Source organism: Colletotrichum truncatum (assembly GCF_014235925.2).
Source record: "Colletotrichum truncatum strain CMES1059 chromosome Unknown Contig_0005, whole genome shotgun sequence".
NCBI lineage: Eukaryota > Fungi > Ascomycota > Sordariomycetes > Glomerellales > Glomerellaceae > Colletotrichum > Colletotrichum truncatum.
This window is the reverse complement of record NW_027222402.1, coordinates 812679-829623: the sequence shown is the minus strand read 5'-3', so window position 1 is coordinate 829623 and position 16945 is coordinate 812679. Positions and strand designations below refer to the sequence as shown.

General features: G+C 53.3%; 7 protein-coding genes across 7 annotated transcripts; 5 read left to right on the top strand and 2 right to left on the bottom strand.

Annotated features, from left to right (window-relative positions):
- Window positions 1-93: 93 nt before the first annotated feature.
- Window positions 94-1970, bottom strand: CTRU02_208242 (hexose transporter protein; the record flags this gene model as incomplete). The annotated part of the gene is made up of 5 exons (XM_036725820.1): window positions 94-259; window positions 318-737; window positions 796-830; window positions 887-1623; window positions 1751-1970. 5 exons carry the CDS (start codon window positions 1968-1970, stop codon window positions 94-96), a joined length of 1578 nt encoding a protein of 525 aa, XP_036582534.1.
- A 1143-nt stretch (window positions 1971-3113) lies between these two features.
- Window positions 3114-5173, top strand: CTRU02_208241 (C6 zinc finger domain containing protein; the record flags this gene model as incomplete). Its single annotated transcript, XM_036725821.1, has 4 exons — window positions 3114-3260; window positions 3386-3486; window positions 3546-4334; window positions 4441-5173. The coding sequence occupies 4 exons, from the start codon at window positions 3114-3116 to the stop codon at window positions 5171-5173; spliced, it is 1770 nt and encodes a 589-aa protein (XP_036582535.1).
- Window positions 5174-6018: 845 nt separating this feature from the next.
- On the top strand, window positions 6019-7719 carry CTRU02_208240 (glycoside hydrolase; the record flags this gene model as incomplete). The annotated part of the gene is made up of 1 exon (XM_036725822.1): window positions 6019-7719. The coding sequence occupies one exon, from the start codon at window positions 6019-6021 to the stop codon at window positions 7717-7719; it is 1701 nt and encodes a 566-aa protein (XP_036582536.1).
- Window positions 7720-8115: 396 nt separating this feature from the next.
- On the top strand, window positions 8116-8631 carry CTRU02_208239 (glutathione-dependent formaldehyde-activating enzyme; the record flags this gene model as incomplete). Its single annotated transcript, XM_036725823.1, has 1 exon — window positions 8116-8631. The coding sequence occupies one exon, from the start codon at window positions 8116-8118 to the stop codon at window positions 8629-8631; it is 516 nt and encodes a 171-aa protein (XP_036582537.1).
- A 173-nt stretch (window positions 8632-8804) lies between these two features.
- On the bottom strand, window positions 8805-9473 carry CTRU02_208238 (C6 transcription factor; the record flags this gene model as incomplete). Its single annotated transcript, XM_036725824.1, has 1 exon — window positions 8805-9473. The coding sequence occupies one exon, from the start codon at window positions 9471-9473 to the stop codon at window positions 8805-8807; it is 669 nt and encodes a 222-aa protein (XP_036582538.1).
- Window positions 9474-12238: 2765 nt separating this feature from the next.
- On the top strand, window positions 12239-13076 carry CTRU02_208237 (gdsl-like lipase acylhydrolase; the record flags this gene model as incomplete). Its single annotated transcript, XM_036725825.1, has 2 exons — window positions 12239-12287; window positions 12346-13076. The coding sequence occupies 2 exons, from the start codon at window positions 12239-12241 to the stop codon at window positions 13074-13076; spliced, it is 780 nt and encodes a 259-aa protein (XP_036582539.1).
- Window positions 13077-13562: 486 nt separating this feature from the next.
- On the top strand, window positions 13563-14713 carry CTRU02_208236 (uncharacterized protein; the record flags this gene model as incomplete). The annotated part of the gene is made up of 2 exons (XM_036725826.1): window positions 13563-13882; window positions 13939-14713. 2 exons carry the CDS (start codon window positions 13563-13565, stop codon window positions 14711-14713), a joined length of 1095 nt encoding a protein of 364 aa, XP_036582540.1.
- Between the last annotated feature and the right edge of the window lie 2232 nt (window positions 14714-16945).

Below are 16945 nucleotides of genomic sequence, written 5' to 3'. Positions count from 1 at the left end.
GTGTCGTTAGTCGACCTTTTCTTCGACAACTTCGCTATCCTCCCATACGCCAAAAACTCCTCGGAAAGGTGTATTCCTCGTCGGACCTATTTCTCATGCCGACTCCGTTTTCTCCACCTTTTCAACATGTGCCTGGGCTGCAACCCGAGCAACTCCGACCGCAGAATCCTTTCCGTCAAAGAGCATCGAAATCTCCTCCAGAGTGGGGCCTTTAGTTTCGACGAAGAAGAAATAAATCACCAAGACCTCAATCACCAAACTGTTTTGAATAGTTAGATATGGTTCAAAGCGTTGAAAAAACCAGTCTGGGCACTTACATGGCAATATAGACAAAGTAGAACCGCCATTCCAACTCTTCAATTCCGAGAGGATTAACCCATTGGTTAAAGACACCGCTCAGCGCCGTAAAGCAGAAGCACAGAGTAAGACCCTTGGCACGAATGTTGTACGGGAGGATCTCGACGGTGTAGGAGACAGTAAGTCCGGGCCAGGCTGCTCCAGCAACGCCGTAAAAGACGAAAATCATGGCAACAACGGCAATGCCGGCTGCGGATGACTCCGTTTGCGCGTACACTGCACTACAAGCCGTCCATACTGAGAAGGACAGCAGCATGCCGACACCGGCAAAGAGGAAAAGCACGCGGCGTCCGACGCGGTCGACGAAGAAGGCGGCGGTAAGTGAAACAAGCCAACACCAGATGGTGAGTCCTCCGTTGATATATGACTGCGTGATGGAACTGGCAAAGTAGTCAGCATAGTGGTATGGGTTTTAATGAAAGGTTTTTTGTGACATACTCCTTGATGCCGATGGTGCTGAGAATAACGGCAAGCTGGGTAAACTCAAGTTAGCAAACATCCACACAAACATCAAATGGCCGCAACTTACATAGTATGAAACCAAGCCGTTTCCACTGCACTGAGAGAAAATGGCCGTGGCAATAATCAGGGCGCAACGCTTTCGGTTGCCGGGCGTGCGGACCAACTCCATCCAGCCGCTGCTGGACGCGGCCTCCTTCTCCAACCTGAGCGTGCTGGCGATCTCGGCAAACTCCCACTGCGCAAACTCGTCGTTTTCGTCGCCGTTACCATGGTACTTGATCAGCACCTTCTTTGCCTGTTCCTCCTTGCCCTTGCTAATCAGCCATCTCGGGCTCTCGGGCAGTAACCACACGGCAAAAAGCTGGATGCCGGGCATCATGCATTGCAAGCCTGTGGGCAACCGCCATTGGATATCGCCGTGCTGATTCGTCAACGTGCCGAAGCACGTCCAAGCCGCAATGATGGAGCCCAGGTACCAGAGTGTATTGTAAAGCGTCGTAACCTTGCCGCGGTGCTGAGGGTGTGCGACTTCGGTAATGAGAAGCGGGCAGGTGCCGTTGGAGATGTTGGAGCCAGCACCCATGATGAAACGGCCGATGAGATACATTGCGTCTCTTCCTGATCCTTGTTTGGGGAATGCTTGGAGGAGGGCACCAACGACAACGAGGAGACATCCGACAGCTGTGCCGCGCTTTCGGCCGATGCCATCGGCGATGTAAGGGGCGAAAAGGAGAACGAAGAGACCGCCGAAACCGGGCATGGCACCAAAGATTCCGAGACGGCTACCGGAAGGGTGGTCGAAGTCTAGATTGGACAAATCAGTTGAGTACTATGACTTGACGATCAATCAAGTAGAGTTTTTTTCTTTTTCTCGGTTACGACGCGGTTGATGTCCAGTTCATAGAGGAGCCGGAAGATTATGTTTACTCACAAGCCTGCCATGACTGCATAGTCTGAAGTCCGTTCAACAAACTGCCGTCATAACCCAGCGTTGTAGAACTGAGAAAGAGAAAAATCATCAAGAGGTATAATTTCCTCAGCTCCGACTGCTTGTACCACGGGAGAGACGATCCCTCAGGGGCTTGCAGGTGCATGTCGTCCGCGCGGTCGACATGGTCGACGCCATGGCTTTCTGTATTTTTCAGCTCCATGGCTTTGTGGCGAATTGCCTGGACTGAACTGGGTGAACAAGATTGGAGGCACGGTTCGAGATGTCGAAGCGAGGCGTCAGTTTGTCACCCTTCCCATCCTCTTGGGAACCGGGACCCACGGCTGTACTTATAGCAATGCGGCTTGGGGGGGCTTGGGAAAGTGTCTCGATAGTGCCTCCGCCGAACTTGGGTGTACACTATTCCCGTATCGAAAGGAAAACCTGCCACCCAAGGAACAGCCGAGGATTGTTACCCGATGACGCCTGCAAGAGACTTGACAAGACAGACCACCTCCAATTACAGAACATAGGGTGAGTATCTTTACCCGGCTTTCTCCAGGGGAGCCAATGTACAGTCACGGGACTAGAAGCATCCATTGGACGAGTACATTGCACAGAGGATGCCCCCCATGGGGGTGGGGACACTTAGAAGAAGCCAGACAGAGAAACCGGGAGGGGGGAACGCCCCGGTTTTCGACTCCACATCAGCCTCCGGGGAAAGCTATCATGTCTGGTGACTTTGGATGCGGATACTTATGCGTTGGGACTTGGTATAGTTGATTGGTCAGGCTGGGATGAAAGGTCCGGAGGGGTAACCCAGCAGTACGGGTATGTGAAATGGATTGTCTGGGGCAGCGGGTAGCAACATCCTGACTTACACAGCGACAAACCTGCTCGTACATGAGCACGAAAAAACAAACACTCAAGAAGTGGGATAGAGTCTTCTGCAAAGTCTGGATGGGAGTTCTGGAGCTATGCCGTTCCAGTCCGGGCCATGACTCGGAGGTCCGCTCAGGTGCGGGGCGATGCCTTGTCGATTGGTCAAGTCGTCTTTAGTGTCCGGGATAGTTACTCCGACATATATGCGAAGACGGACATATTTGAGGCTAAGGCGTTTTACCCGACAATTCTCCTCGGATGTTTCGACTCTTGCTTCACTTCTTCTCTCTGATCACTTCCAATTCTACCGCCGGAACACCGTACGATGCAACCAACAAGGACATAACCAAACACTAACTTATGCGGCCCCGTTTTTGAATACTAAATCCATTTCCAAAACACCCTCTCAGCCTATCCCCGTTACCGACTGAGTGCCGCTTGGCGCTGGTGGTCAGGCCTTGTCTGATGGCTGATCTAACTAACCATGGAGACAAGACAACAACGATCGGATGGAGATAGACAACCCTCTCCACTCTCAACCTCCCCGGTGTCACCAGCTAGTGGCAGGTTGAAGGCCAAGATCGTAAGAAACCAGAAGGCCTGCGATGTGTGCCGCGCCCGCAAAGTCAGGGTGAGAAGATGACCCCTGTTGTTTTTTTGTTGTTTTTTCAGTTTACGCTGTTTAATAAACTCACTTCCACGATATAACGTCATTGAAGCCGTCAGATAAGTCCACCTCGACTGACTGATGAATAGTGTCTGTATGGAGCAGGCGAGATCCGATGCCAGGGTTGCACGTTCCTCAATATCCAATGCACACATGAACGACCACGGCGGAGGAGAGGACCACCGAACAAGTTCCGTCCAACGCCACATGCAATGTTACCCCTGAGTTCACACTAACCAAGTTCAACAGACATGCTCAACAACAACAACAGCAACTTCAGGAGCAAGAACAGCAGCAGCAGCAACAACAGGGCAATATAACAGGCACAACTAACCAACAGAGCCCTGCAGTGCCAAATGTCGCCTCTCCTAACCTTGAGCTTGTATACCAGGCCTCGCCCGCCTCCTCTTTGACCCCCACTCATCACACCCCCAGCTCACATTCGTACAACTCGGCGAGTTCAACAGTCGCCACCCCCTCGGATCTTGACCCAGGCGCTCTCGTCGGAGCGCCGAGTCCCATCACGGGACAACACGGCAACTGGCTTGCCCGCTTCGCACCAGAAGACCTTGTTCACCGCATGCTGGACGACTGGTTCGAAAAGGTACACTCTCTGGCACCCATTCTGCACCGGCGGCGCTTCATGTACCGGTTGAAAGCTGGCGAAGCAAGGACAAATGGCACCTTTTGCGGGCTCGTCGTGAGCGTGTGTGCGGCGACGGTAGCGACGCTAAAACGCGCAGACTACAGCCCTGTGACGGTTGCAGGCTGCCTAGACTTCATCGAGGAGAACCACTTGCTGTATCGAGGCATCAGGAATCCCGCCTACTCGGTCGACTGGTGCATCGCCATGTACAACGTCGGCACGTCCGCCAGCTCCATGAACGAAAACGGCCTAACCGACCTGCGTTCGTTCCATGCTATATCCGAGGCCGCTGCGGGGGCGAGGTACCTCGCTTATTACCACATGACCGACCTGGATATGCCCGAGCAGCAGATGCTCAAGCGGCTCTTCTGGCTGATCTTCTCGGCGTACTAGTACGTAGCTACCCGGTTGGCTCTACCCTCCCTTTGGGATGAGACCACTTTGACGGGCAATTTTCCGCATGAGCGTCATCTAACAACTTTTTTCGCGTATCTACAGCAGCGCAGACTCGTTCGGGAAGTTATCCGTGATCATCATCTCCCACCAGGAGAACTGTGCCCACCTGCGGCCGCTCCCTCTAACAGACTCCCAGCTGGACACGCGCCCGCAGCTCTCGGTAACGGAGCTGCCGCCGTGGCATGGCGACGACACATCCTACATCCTCGGCCTCAATCACCTGAGCGACCTGTGTCTCACATGGCACGAGGCCCAGACGGCGCCGTCGAGCACATACGACGGGCAGGAAGGGGCTCTGAAGCACTACCTCAACCGGATCCAGAGCATCATCGACAGCTTCCCGCCGGAGCTGCGGTGGCGCGGTGGGCTGTCGCGGCCGGTCCACGCAACGGAGGGCCACGACACGCAGATAGCCAATTTGTTCATCACGAGCCTTCATATCCGCTCCAATCTGCTGCAGAAGTTCAGGTCCACCGTCGAGACGCGCGCGTTCGAGCATCAGCGTATCGTCGACGACCTCCTGGAGATCCTGTACCACATGCCGGAACACGTACTGGAGCAGAACGGGAACAGCCTGGTGCCGAAGCTGCGTGACTGCGGGGCGGCGTACATGGAGCAGATGACCATCGGCGACGGCGAGGGAGGAGAGGGTCCCGGTATGCTCGTGAGCGAGAGCGCGAGGTTCAAGTTGGAGAAGCTACTGAGGAAATTGGACGATATTGACTACTGGCCGGGTCATACTGGAGTAGAGAGTCCACAGACTATGAGAAAGTAGCACGAGACTAAGTAACATGTGGAGAGCGCCATGTGGGAAGGAATTAGGACGTTTAGTACTATTCCCGTTTGTTTGTGGGCAGATGTCTTTGGCGGCAACCTGAGCATAGCATAGCGTACGGATACATGTATGCATACTACCTAGGTATGTATGTATCTGCAACGGTGGATCGCCGGGGCCGGGGTTGGTGATGGGAACTCCACACATCCACCGGAGCGGGGGTTACATTTCGGAGAAAGTGGGTTATGGGGAGAGCTGAAAACTCTACGGAGTATCCGCAGGTGTTTAATGCGAAGTATATCCGAAGTCTTCTCGGGTAAAAAGCAGCCTACTGCGTATTCGGCTGCAGACTGCGGGGAGGAATAACTCCGACTTGCATCATCGTCCCGACAGCCGCCGATGTTCGAATCGGCTTTCAGTCGTCTACTCGCTTTCACGACTGTTGCAGGCGGACCTATTAAATGCGAAGAAATTCCGAAATCCAAGTTCCCCAACATACGCTAACACTAAGCCTGTATATCCGATGATCCGAGGCCAACTGAACGAATAACATGCGCTCGTTTGAGCTGACAGCCCGCAGAATACAACGCCGTCTGAACCATACAACGAAGCCGTTGCTCCATCCCGATGCGGGGCGCCTTTTTGGAGCGGCTCCGACTGTGAGCTCCTGACCGGATTTTCCGAAAGAAACCCCTCCGGGATAATGTTCTTTCGAAATCCCGGGGGTTATATCAACCTCTTGACGACGACGTCCAGGCCATCACGGCGTCTCAAAACCCCCCCATCGTCTCTTCTCTCTCTCTCTTCCTCCCAATCTCACAAAGACACACACCAATCCGCCCATCATGACTGAACTAGACGCCAAGAGACCCCCTCATATCCACCGCTTCAGCAATGGCAACACCCAGCTCATTGTCAAGGGCAAGCCATTCCTCATGCTCGGCGGCGAGCTGCACAACTCGTCTCTCAGCTCCGCCCGCTTCATGTCGGAGGTCTGGCCCGAGATGAAGCGCAACCACATCAACACGCTCCTCGGCTCCGTCACCTGGGAGAGCATCGAGCCCGTGGAGGGCCAATTCGATTTCGCAGAGCTCGACGCCGTCCTCGCCGGGGCCCGCGAGCACGACATGCGCCTCGTCCTCCTCTGGTTCGGCACCTACAAGAACGGCATCTCGACCTACGTGCCGCACTGGGTCAAGCGCGACACTAAGCGGTTCCCGCGCGTCCAGGTGCTCGAGGCCGGCGGCGTCAAGCGCACCATTGAGATGGTGACGCCCCTCAGCGAGGAAGGGTGCAAGGCCGACTCGCGCGCCTTCGCCGAGCTGATGAAGCACCTCGCCAAGGTCGACGCGGAGCACAACACCGTCATCATGGTGCAGGTCGAGAACGAGACGGGTCTGCTGGGCGACTCGCGCGACCGCTCGCGCCGCGCCAACAAGGCCTTTTCCGAGCCCGTCCCCGAGGCGCTGCTGAAGCACCTCAGCGGGCAGGGAGACGCCCTGCACCCCAAGTTCAAGGCCCGCTTCGGCGTGCCCCCGGCGTCCGGCAGCCACTCCTGGACGGACATCTTTGGCGCCGGCCCCACGGCCGACGAGGCCTTCATGGCCTACCAAATCTCCTCCTACGTCGGCCGCGTCGCGGCGGCCGGAAAGAAGGAGTACGACATCCCGCTGTACACCAACACGTGGCTCGGCTTCCAACAACCCGATGAGCTCGACCTCCGCGGCGTCCCTGTCGTCGTCGGCGGCGGCGCGGAACCGGGAATCTACCCCTCGGGCGGCCCCTGCCCGCATGTCCTCGACATCTGGCGGCACAACACCATCTTCACAGCTGAAAAGTCTCTCGACTTCCTCGCTCCCGATCTGTACCTGCATACCTATGAGCCCGTGTGCATCGACTACACGGCGCAGGGCAACCCCCTTTTCATCCCAGAGCAGCGCCGTGACGAGCACGGCGCGCGGAGGTTGTGGCTGGCTTACGGCACCTACGGCGCCCTCGGCACGGGCCCGTTCGGCATCGATACGGGCGCCGAGATCATCGGAAAGGAGTACAAGATCCTGTCGCAAATCTCGCCGTTCCTGCTGGCGGCGGCGCCCGAGGACAGAATGGGCTTCTACTTCGACCCGGAGCAGAACTCTCTCGGCAAGGGCGAGAAGTGGACAAAGGTCTTTGGCGACATCGAGGTCATCATCGAGAGGGCCTTTGTGTTCGGCAAGCCCGGTCCCGGAGGCGGTCTGATCATCCACCTCGGCGGCGCCAAGTTCCTCGCCGTGGGACGGGGTTTCAACGTCTCCTTCAAGAGCGTAAGAAAAGAGGCGACGTTCACTGGTATTCTTGCCGCTGTCGAGAAGGAGGTTGGTGAGGACGGACAGCTCAGGACGCTGAGGGTGTTCAACGGCGACGAGACTCGCAGCGGCGAGTTTCTGATCATGCCCAACGACGACCCCGACTACGGTGGTTTCCCCATTGCTGTTACGATCCCGGCGAGAACATGCATTGCCGAGGTCGAGGCGTACTGGGTCGCCGAGGACGAGGAGGACAGGTGAATTGGATGATGCTATCCTCGGAGTGACTTGAGGAGGAAAAAACAGTGTATAGAATTTCGCCAGCCATTTTTTTTTCTGGTGTAAGTCGGTATGATAACCCGGCGTAGAATAATGCAATGAACTCATGACTTCATATGGTACCTTCTCGATGCTTCGCCAATGCAGTGTTCCGCGAATTTGGTTACCCGGCCGATTGGATGCAATTTTGCCACAGGGCGTCATTGACGACCTTGACCCATCAGCTGAACCTCAGCTCCAGTCATGTATGGGACGAAAAAGAAATTGAGAAAAATAAATAAATTAAAAACACTCCCCGCCTTTAGACGATGGTCTTTTGACCAAGAACATCAATCATTCATCTCATCTCATCACGAACAAAAGCAAACGCTTCAAAAAATGACCGACTCCGTTACTCTCGGCCCGAAACCAACGACGGTGACGGGAGGCTGCTTATGCGGCAAACTCCGATACACGGCCACGCTGCCGTCCACGCACGACTTCGTCACAAACGCAATGACATGCCAGTGCACGCAGTGCCGGAAGCAGTCCGGCGCGCTCTTCGTCGCCTTCCACCGCGTCCCGATGCTGCAGTGGACGACGAGCGACACGTCGACGCTCGCGGAGTACGGCGCCTCCGAGTCCGCCAAGCGCGGCTTCTGCTCCGCGTGCGGGTCGTGGTTGTACCACCGCGTAATCGGGATCGAAGGTGTCAGCCTCTGCGTCGGGTCGATGGATCTGGAGGTTCTCGTGGGGGAGAAAGGGGCTGACGGACAGAGTGGTGAGGGGAAGGGTTTCGGTAGGGCGTTGGTGAATGGGCTTGGCGGGCATGAGTTTTGCGAGAACGAGATCCCCGGGGTGACTGACGATATCCCGTTGTTGAACAGGGGACAGAGACATCAACAGGGCATGTAAAAGACGGAGTCACTTGGGTTTTAGGTTGGAGAGTTGGCAGTAGCAGATTGTTTATACACAGCCGTGATGGGATGAGCCTGAAATTGCGTCTGAATTTTTTAGTATAAACGTTTGAAAAATTGTGAAGGAATAACACCAAGACCCTTATTACAACATCGTGTTAGTGACCAAAGTCATCGCCATTTCCGTAGCTTCTTTGAAGTCAACCCCTTGCCGCTTCCCGCGACCTCTTCATCCTGCCTCAAGTACTCCTCAGGCCTCACATCCTCCATCCGTTCATTCGCCAAATTCCATCTCTTGAACCCTGCCGCAACGAGCTCGCCAACTTCGTCTCTCGTACTGCCGACAACACCAAGAACTATGAGCGCCTCCGTCTCTTCAATCCAGTTCTGCAGCCTCCGGAACTCGGTCTCATTCTTGCGGAGTTTCTCGGGCATCCCTTGGCCTTTCATGAACGTCAGTACGCCGGCAACGACGGTGTTGACGGCGCCCAAAATGGTAATGCCGAGGCGGTGTGTACCGGCGGAGGGTCCCATTGCCGTCAGGACAGCGCCAATGATCAGCTGAGCGGCATGGCAAACGTAGAGCAATATAGAGACGAGAATTCGGGTTATGCGAAGGCGGCGAGCGGTGGCGATGGTCGCGGCATATATGCCGAGTGCACTAGCCCGGCCAGCTTCAAGGTTACACTCGTCGTGAGGGTCTACGTTGGCGTTGATACCGATGGCACGGCGGAAGAGAACCAGATTGGAGGGGTTGGGTGAGTTGTGGGGTCCGACTTCATCGCGGGGTAAAAGCGGAGAGGCCTCATCGCTGGGAAGGGCGGTAATGGTTTTCGACATGATGGCTCCGGCAGTGGTTTCGGTACTTGTCTTGATATTCTCGTGTTGATGTTGAATTTCATATTCAGCACCGAGGCCGAGCCATCTTTATCAGATGCTGAAAGCCAGTCCGAAGCAGCTTCATCAAATGATCTCTGGGCTGAAAGATGCTCATTTTGACTGAAAACAGTCATATGAGCCAAAACAGCCAGGTTTCTGGCGTTCCTGTGAGATCTTTATTGGCCGCCTTCATGATGTTTAACGCCTTTTCGAATGAAACCAGACTGTGGCCTAGCACAAGAGCTGAAGCGGGCCGCTGGAGGGTGTAGTGGTGAATACAACCATTGGCCCCAAATGAGTTTGGATGAGACCCAAGTCATCTGTCACTGGTCACACCAGAGTAAAGAGGTGCTAGGATGAACAGGAGTTCATGTCCATGTTTCACTAGAATTTTGGCACATCAGATAAGGCACGCTATGAATGCGCAGCCCAAGGCGACAGACGGGCTTTTTTTTTTTTTTTTTTTCGAGTTTGAAGCCTCGGTGTGTTTCGGTATGCTTCGGTAAGTATCGGTGAAAATCTGGTCGGAGCGACGTTTCAAAAGACTAGCAAGCGTGACGATCAACGTCCGCCAAGTCATAGTTTATTTTGAAAATTGTGTTGTTTTTCCTTTATAAAAACTGTAGCATTTTCCTGGCGTCTTTTTCAGCAAAGACACCAAGGAGTGATGTTGTTGCAGTTCGGGATACAACGGCCAAGCTTTATCTTGGCCTATTCCGCACAGCATCGCTCGGACTATTCAATAGCACCTAGGGGTCTGTCTTGTGTCTCCTTTTCCACGCAATAGAGAGCTACGCCGTTATCGCTGACGACAGCAGCGGCGTTGGAAACACGCGACTGTTGACAACATGGCTTAGTCTGCCCGCTGGTGCCGTCGATCCTGACGTCAGATATCGGAAGGGCCGCGCGCATGTCCAGGCTGCTACGTTCCTGTTCCTGTCAGTGTCGCCATGGTTTCTCTCTTTGTTAATAGCGCCAATTTTGGACGGTTTCTGTCGATGAAAAGAATCCTTCGCGGTATTAATGGTTGGGTCCTCATCTTAGAGTGCGAACCGAACAATAGGAGTGAAATTAGAAGGCTGAAGTGGGTAAAGCGACCTCCACCAGCTCGAGGCTTCAATTGTTTGCATGGCTTGGAAAAATGAGCAGCCACAATAGCCGAAGAAAAAAAAGCGAACGGGCGAGTTAAAACCCAGAGGAAGAAAAAGAAGAATAAACAAAATAAGACGAGGCTTGATGCGGCTGTGTCTCTAAGGTGAAACTCAATCGTCGTCGGAAAATAATTGCTTGGGCCAAGAGTTCGGGACCCTCTCAACCTTTCTAGGATTTACTGCAGCACATGGCTTACTTGGGCAAGTCGTAAAGTAGCGTACGGTAGTTGAGGCATGTTTAGGTCAGGGGTATGTTAGTCGGTGAAGCCTGCAAGGTGACGCCAAAAACAGAACGTCGGGGCCTATTCAGGCTCTGATCAGGGGCTTAAAAACTGCCCCAGCCACTTTCTCCTTTTTCACAGCTTTTGAAGTGGAAAATCAAGAAGGCAAGTTTGAAGGGATGGAGCCCTTCACTCCAGCCACGTAGACCTGGTAGATCAAGCCATTCTCAGATCGGTATTTTCATTTTATTTTTTTGAGGAAAGTAAGGAAGTGACGGCACTAAAACAAATGACAGGTGCGTGTTGCGTACTCGGCCTTTCCTCGCAAATGACAGCAAGGTTTACGGGGAGTTGCAGTAAGGAAACAAGCCCCCCCCTCCTGCCTGTCGTCCGTAGCACTGTAGGCAGTAGCACAGGAACGGAACATGTCGAAGCTTCCCTTTGCAGTGACTGCACCCCGTCGTACCTGCCTGCTTGCCGGTCGCTCCTGCAGGACCATCTACGTCTTTCTTCTTTTGAAGATGACAGTCACGGGCGATGAAATGGAAGGAACATGTTTTGTGTGTGTCCCAAACGTCTAATCATGCGTTGTGCCTTCCATCAAATTTCCTCGGTAGGCAACAGCATTTGGCACCTTAAACCACAAAAAACGGGAATAGCAACACTGCCCTTCCTTCGCAATGCACCTTCCTCTCCCCGCGCCTACTTTCGATCCCCGCTTTTCCGCTCATTGTAATTCTCTTCTCGAATGCCACCATTCCTGCTCAGTTCAATCGACTCGTCCTCGTCCTCGTCCTATCTTTGCATCCTCATTGTGCTTGCAGACACCACTACCACACTCCGCCTCCCATCTAACCTTGTCATCCAGACCTCGTCTCATCCCTGTCCGACCCCAGTGTCCTTGCACTCCCACTGACTTGGACTCGGACTTGGGCACTTTGACGGCATCCAGCGTCGGCACTCCTCTTCCCGCCCACTCACCATTTCCAACCTGGGAATGATCCAATGATCATCCCAATGACCCGTCCAATCCCTCCAAAGGGGACTGCCCACCCTGTACCACAAACATGATCCCCTCAACCGTCGCACTAAGGCGGCCAGGTACCGGTCGTTCCAAGGGGTAACCCTGCCACTCAATGCGAAGCCCGTCCATTGAGCTTATTCCCTTGGCTGTTTCTGTTCGTCACGGACTTGGGCACCTCATCTTTTAAATCTCACTGACCCCCGATCATCTCGCAGTCGGTTTTTGATCTGCGCTCACAGCCTCTTCACGACATTCACCCGATTTATTGATCGACTGGATATTCTGCGTTGGACTTTCATCAAACATCCCCGACACGGTACCGCTTTCACCATGTTTTCCAATCTCTATCTCACAGTCATGTTCTTGGCGTCCGGTGCTGGTATGTCTCTGCTCTTTGCCAACGTCTTGAATCGCTCCAACTGACTTACACCCTCCAGTCCGCGCCGCCCCCACACAGCAACCCCCTGTCATCGACGCCAGGTCTGACTTCAAGGCTCTTGTTGGCGGCAATGTCTCGCTCCGTATTATGCCTCTCGGTGCCTCCATCACCTACGGCCTCACATCTTCGGACGGAAACGGCTATCGCGAGAAGCTTCGCAACGCCCTCATCGCCGACGGTAACCCCGTAGACATGGTCGGTTTCCACCCCAATGGCACCATGGAAGACAACGACAACGAGGGTTGGGCCGGCTTCCGCATTGACGAGGTCCTCGCCAAGGCCAAGATCTCCGTCCCCCAGACCCTACCGAACCTCGTCTTGATCAACGCCGGCACAAACGACTGCGTTCAAAACCGCGATATTGCCAACGCCGGCGCTCGCACCCTCGAGATGATGGAGTACATCTGGGAGACCTCTCGTCGCTCCTCCATTGTTCTTTCCACCCTCCTTCCCAACGGCGTTGCCAGTCGTGAGGCCTGTGTTTTGCAAGTCAACGAACAGTTCAAGAAGCTTGTCAACGAGCAGCAGGCCAAGTCAAAGAAGGTCGTCCTCGTCGATATGCACTCCGACCGCGGCCCGCTAATGAGTGACCTGGTTGACGGCACCCATCCCAGCGACGAGGGCTATGCCAAGATGGCCACCCTTTGGTTTGAGGGTATCAAGGATGCTGCCTCTCGCGGCTGGCTCGAGGCTCCTGAGGCTCTGCCCGGGAGCACCGAGTCCGCGTGACTAGATCTGGTCGCGGCGCAGCTTTGCAAGGCCTTCAGGCCCGCCTTTGCGAGTATTAGAAGATGATACCCATCACAAAAAAATGCACCGAGAGTTGGCATATTGTACCATAATATATACAGCATCGTCTACGGAGTTTTGTATCAGTCGCTGGGAAGAGGCCTTCAAAGGCCCGTAAGATTTAGTTTCAGTTCACATAATGTTCAAATTATCCACAAAAGCCACATCAGTCGATAGAGTTTATTTCGGTTAAACATCTTACCGAGGGACAATCGCCAGTCGGCCGAGGACGTCTCCGGATCTACGACTTCAGATGAAATCCCGAATACTGATCAAGAAAGCTTGCTCCCCCTGCTGTCCGCTAAAGTGACCTTTTTTGTGGTGTCACTCCATCCAGCCCCACTTTCCACTTGGGAGCCATGTCTTTGAGAACTTTCCACTCCCACTTTCTTTATACATCTCCATAGGCCCGTCAACTAGCTCATCATGGCACGAGCAGTATTCACAGTCGTATTTCTCTCCATATTCTACCTTGCCAAGGTAGCCATCAGCGACCTCGGGGCCGTTAACGGTCTCAATGATGCCCTCGGCCGGCACCTCGAGGCGGAACCGATCCCCTTCACCTCCGTGAAGCAGCTGGACGCCCTGCTGACGTTGCTCGTGCGCTTCTTCCAGCCCATCGTCACCGGCAATGATCTCCCTCTCACCCTGTTCTGCGTCTTCATGGGCGGACAGGTCCTCGCGTTGCACATGCTCATCTTAATCGAGGGCATGCGTTTCGGGAGCCGCGGGAAGATCATCTCCTAGTAAGTCGTTTTCACACCTTCTCGCGAAGAGCCGTAATCTGACGACCGGAAAACAGCACATCTGCATGGGGCATTCTCTGGCAACTCATAACCATCGGCGCCACTCTCCCGGTGTACTTTCTGGTCTGGCTCTGGACTTCCGGTGTTTCCGGCGCCACTACCCCGGACGCCTATGCGGCTGCTATTTCAATTGACCAAGTCGAGGCCCGGGCCATCACAGGCGCATGGACCTTTGGCGTCTTGCTCCCGAGCATCTTTGCCGGTTTGCCATCGCCGCGTATCATCTCCCAGCAGATGCAGGAAGTCGCGCTGGCCGTGTGGCAAGGTTTCCCGCTGTGGACTGGGTTATGGCAGGTGTTCCTAGCTGGACTGGTTAGGTTGCTGGATCTCATTCCCGAGGCGATCCGCGATAAACCGGAGACCAAGATTGGTAGGTTTCACAAAATTTACGCTTACACGCTCACGTTCGTGGCCCTTTCGTACTACGGGACGTTTGGGTACGTGTACTTCAAAGCCGGGGCGTCTCCAGTGGAGTTGTTGAAGGATATACTACGGCCAACGTCGCCGTGGGATAGTACCCCGATGGCGAGCGTGGAGAAGGGGACTCTGACGTTGTTGCAGTGGGATCTTTACTGCTCCGTTTCGGCTACCTGGACCTGGATCGCGTATGTAGCGTATGCGAGAGCGGGTTTCGGGCAGGTGATTGTGGATCTGGTTAAGGGGGCGCTTTGGAGTGTTGTTGTTGGGCCTGGAGGTGCCGCCTTGGCGGTTATTTGGGGGAGGGATGTCGGTGCCATTCGGGCTGCTGGTGGGAAGGTGAAGTCTGGATGAGACTTATGAGGGGTGCGATGGGAAAACTAACATCGTGGTCATGCACGTTTGAATTAGGATTCCATTTAACGGGGACGAGTTGACACCAGCTGAGATCACGGGGTGGGGAGATCTTGCCGCAAAGCTCTTTTGCTATGAGTCTAGCGTATACGGTGTCTCAGGCAAACATCAGTTTTGAACGCAGTGGCAGGATCCATCGCGCTTCATAAGATGGCTAGTGTAAGAATATTGCTGCGATAGTGTATAAGATTTGAACAGAATGATGTATTTTTTTTTTATTTTTTTTTTTATTTTTTTTGCAAATTGGAAGGTGTTGCGCCCGCATTGAACAATCATTGAAGAGTATTCCAACCTTGTACCAAGTCCTTACCTGGAAACATCTTCCTTGGAAGACTCCATGTGGAAAGGCTGGCTGCCGGTCGGGTTTCTATACATGTCGGGATTACAGGGAGCATACTATCAGGTGAGAAGTAGATTGGGAAAGAAGACAAGGGACAGGGAAGTCGTCGTCTTCATGAACTAGATTTCCTCAGTCTTATTTGCAGATCGATAAATTATGGGTTGCGGGTGATGATGTCTCTGGTCCGTTGAGTAACCCTGGAAAGCCATTTACTGGTATTTACGACTCCTCCCTCAGTGGGAGTTTAGCCGTGCCTCAGATGTTACAGGCCTTTTCTGCAGCTAGTTCGCATGATGGCAACTTGCGAAGACATTAATACCGGGCTCGCCATGTCTTCTGAGTCTTAGAAATGCCTATTCTCCTCAGCAACTGATCACGTCTGGCGAGTATGTACAACATCGGTGGGTGTTTTTTTTAGAAAACACGTGAAGCAATGAAACCGAAACGAATGCCTGTCCTCGAAGCCAGGCACGCGAGATAGATTTGCTACTAGTTTCTACTTCAAGTAAAAGGCCACGGGGCTTGTTGTTACTTCCTGTATATAGAATGATACTGCGCTCTTCGTAGATGATGAATACGTACATCTTGGGTGTAGCCTAACGATGGGGACCAAGGAGTTAGCGCTATTACCATCAAGTAGGTCCTAAATGTGGCCGAGACCATTGGCAGGATCGCGTCTGAGCTTTCTTTGGGGTTATAGAGGGTCTTTTGTTCGGGGGAGGTTTTTTGCTGTGAAGGAACGAAAAGATTTGATGCATCTTCTGAATGATGATATGACCCCTTGAGACTAAAGAAGGTGGCGATATATTACTACTTTCGTTGCAGGTGCTTAGTGAATGACTCCAGTGGTGGCAAGTTGAGAGACTTCATATCCCGTTATATACATCATAGTCTTGGGTGTCTCCCTGTTTCTGAAGTACTCTCTAGCTTGCACGAGATCTCGTTGAATGCTTCGTTATATAGATTATGAGGATGTCGCGGATCCTATCACCTCGGTGATTTTCCTACAGTGAGATGATGAGTTGAATATCGTGCGTTAAAGCCTTCAGTGTCATTTTTTGAGAGATAATCTCGTCTCCAAAAATAGCAACACGATGAAGATGCGGGTAAGACCGACCAGACACTCCAAGACCGATTGGGCAAATGTTTCAGCATAACCTGTTCATTGTATGTAATTTTCATCCTGCAGTTGGTTTTCTGTCGTGCATGTTCACGGTGAAAGACGACTCCCCGTCACTCAATATGCAAAGGTCTCAACCCCAGGGCGTCTGGACAGCACTTAACATCGTATAACTTATTATGCTAAGAGAAGCAACATTATCAACTTTGAGCATTTGTACACGTGTCAATGAGTAAGTAGCCCTCCGATGTAACCGGCAAAAGGTCATGATGGATTGGCTAATGGGATAGATAGGACGGAAGAGTCACGGTCGGCCACTTGCGCTTGTCTGCCATAATGCGTGCTTTGAGGGCATGAAATATCACAGCGAGCATCAACAACTGAAATATGGAACGCAGAACTAAAGCCGCCAGTCAGGTGTTATGCCGAAGGCGTGGCTCTTGGACGAGGCAGACAAGTCTTGTAAACAGCAAGGGTGTGGGCGTCATTTACATTGTTCTGTCAGTAACCGCATTACAACAGCAAGATAATACGTTGAATGCTGATTACTACTGTTGTTATTCGAGTTAAAATGGACAAAAGTAACGCCAAGTAACTGTCGTGAGGGCAACATTACAGTGAAGAGCCAGAACAACAAGAGCACCAGTAAGAGTGGGCCGCGATGTCCTCTGCCAACAGTCGCCAGCCAATTGTCACACGGACCACTGCATAT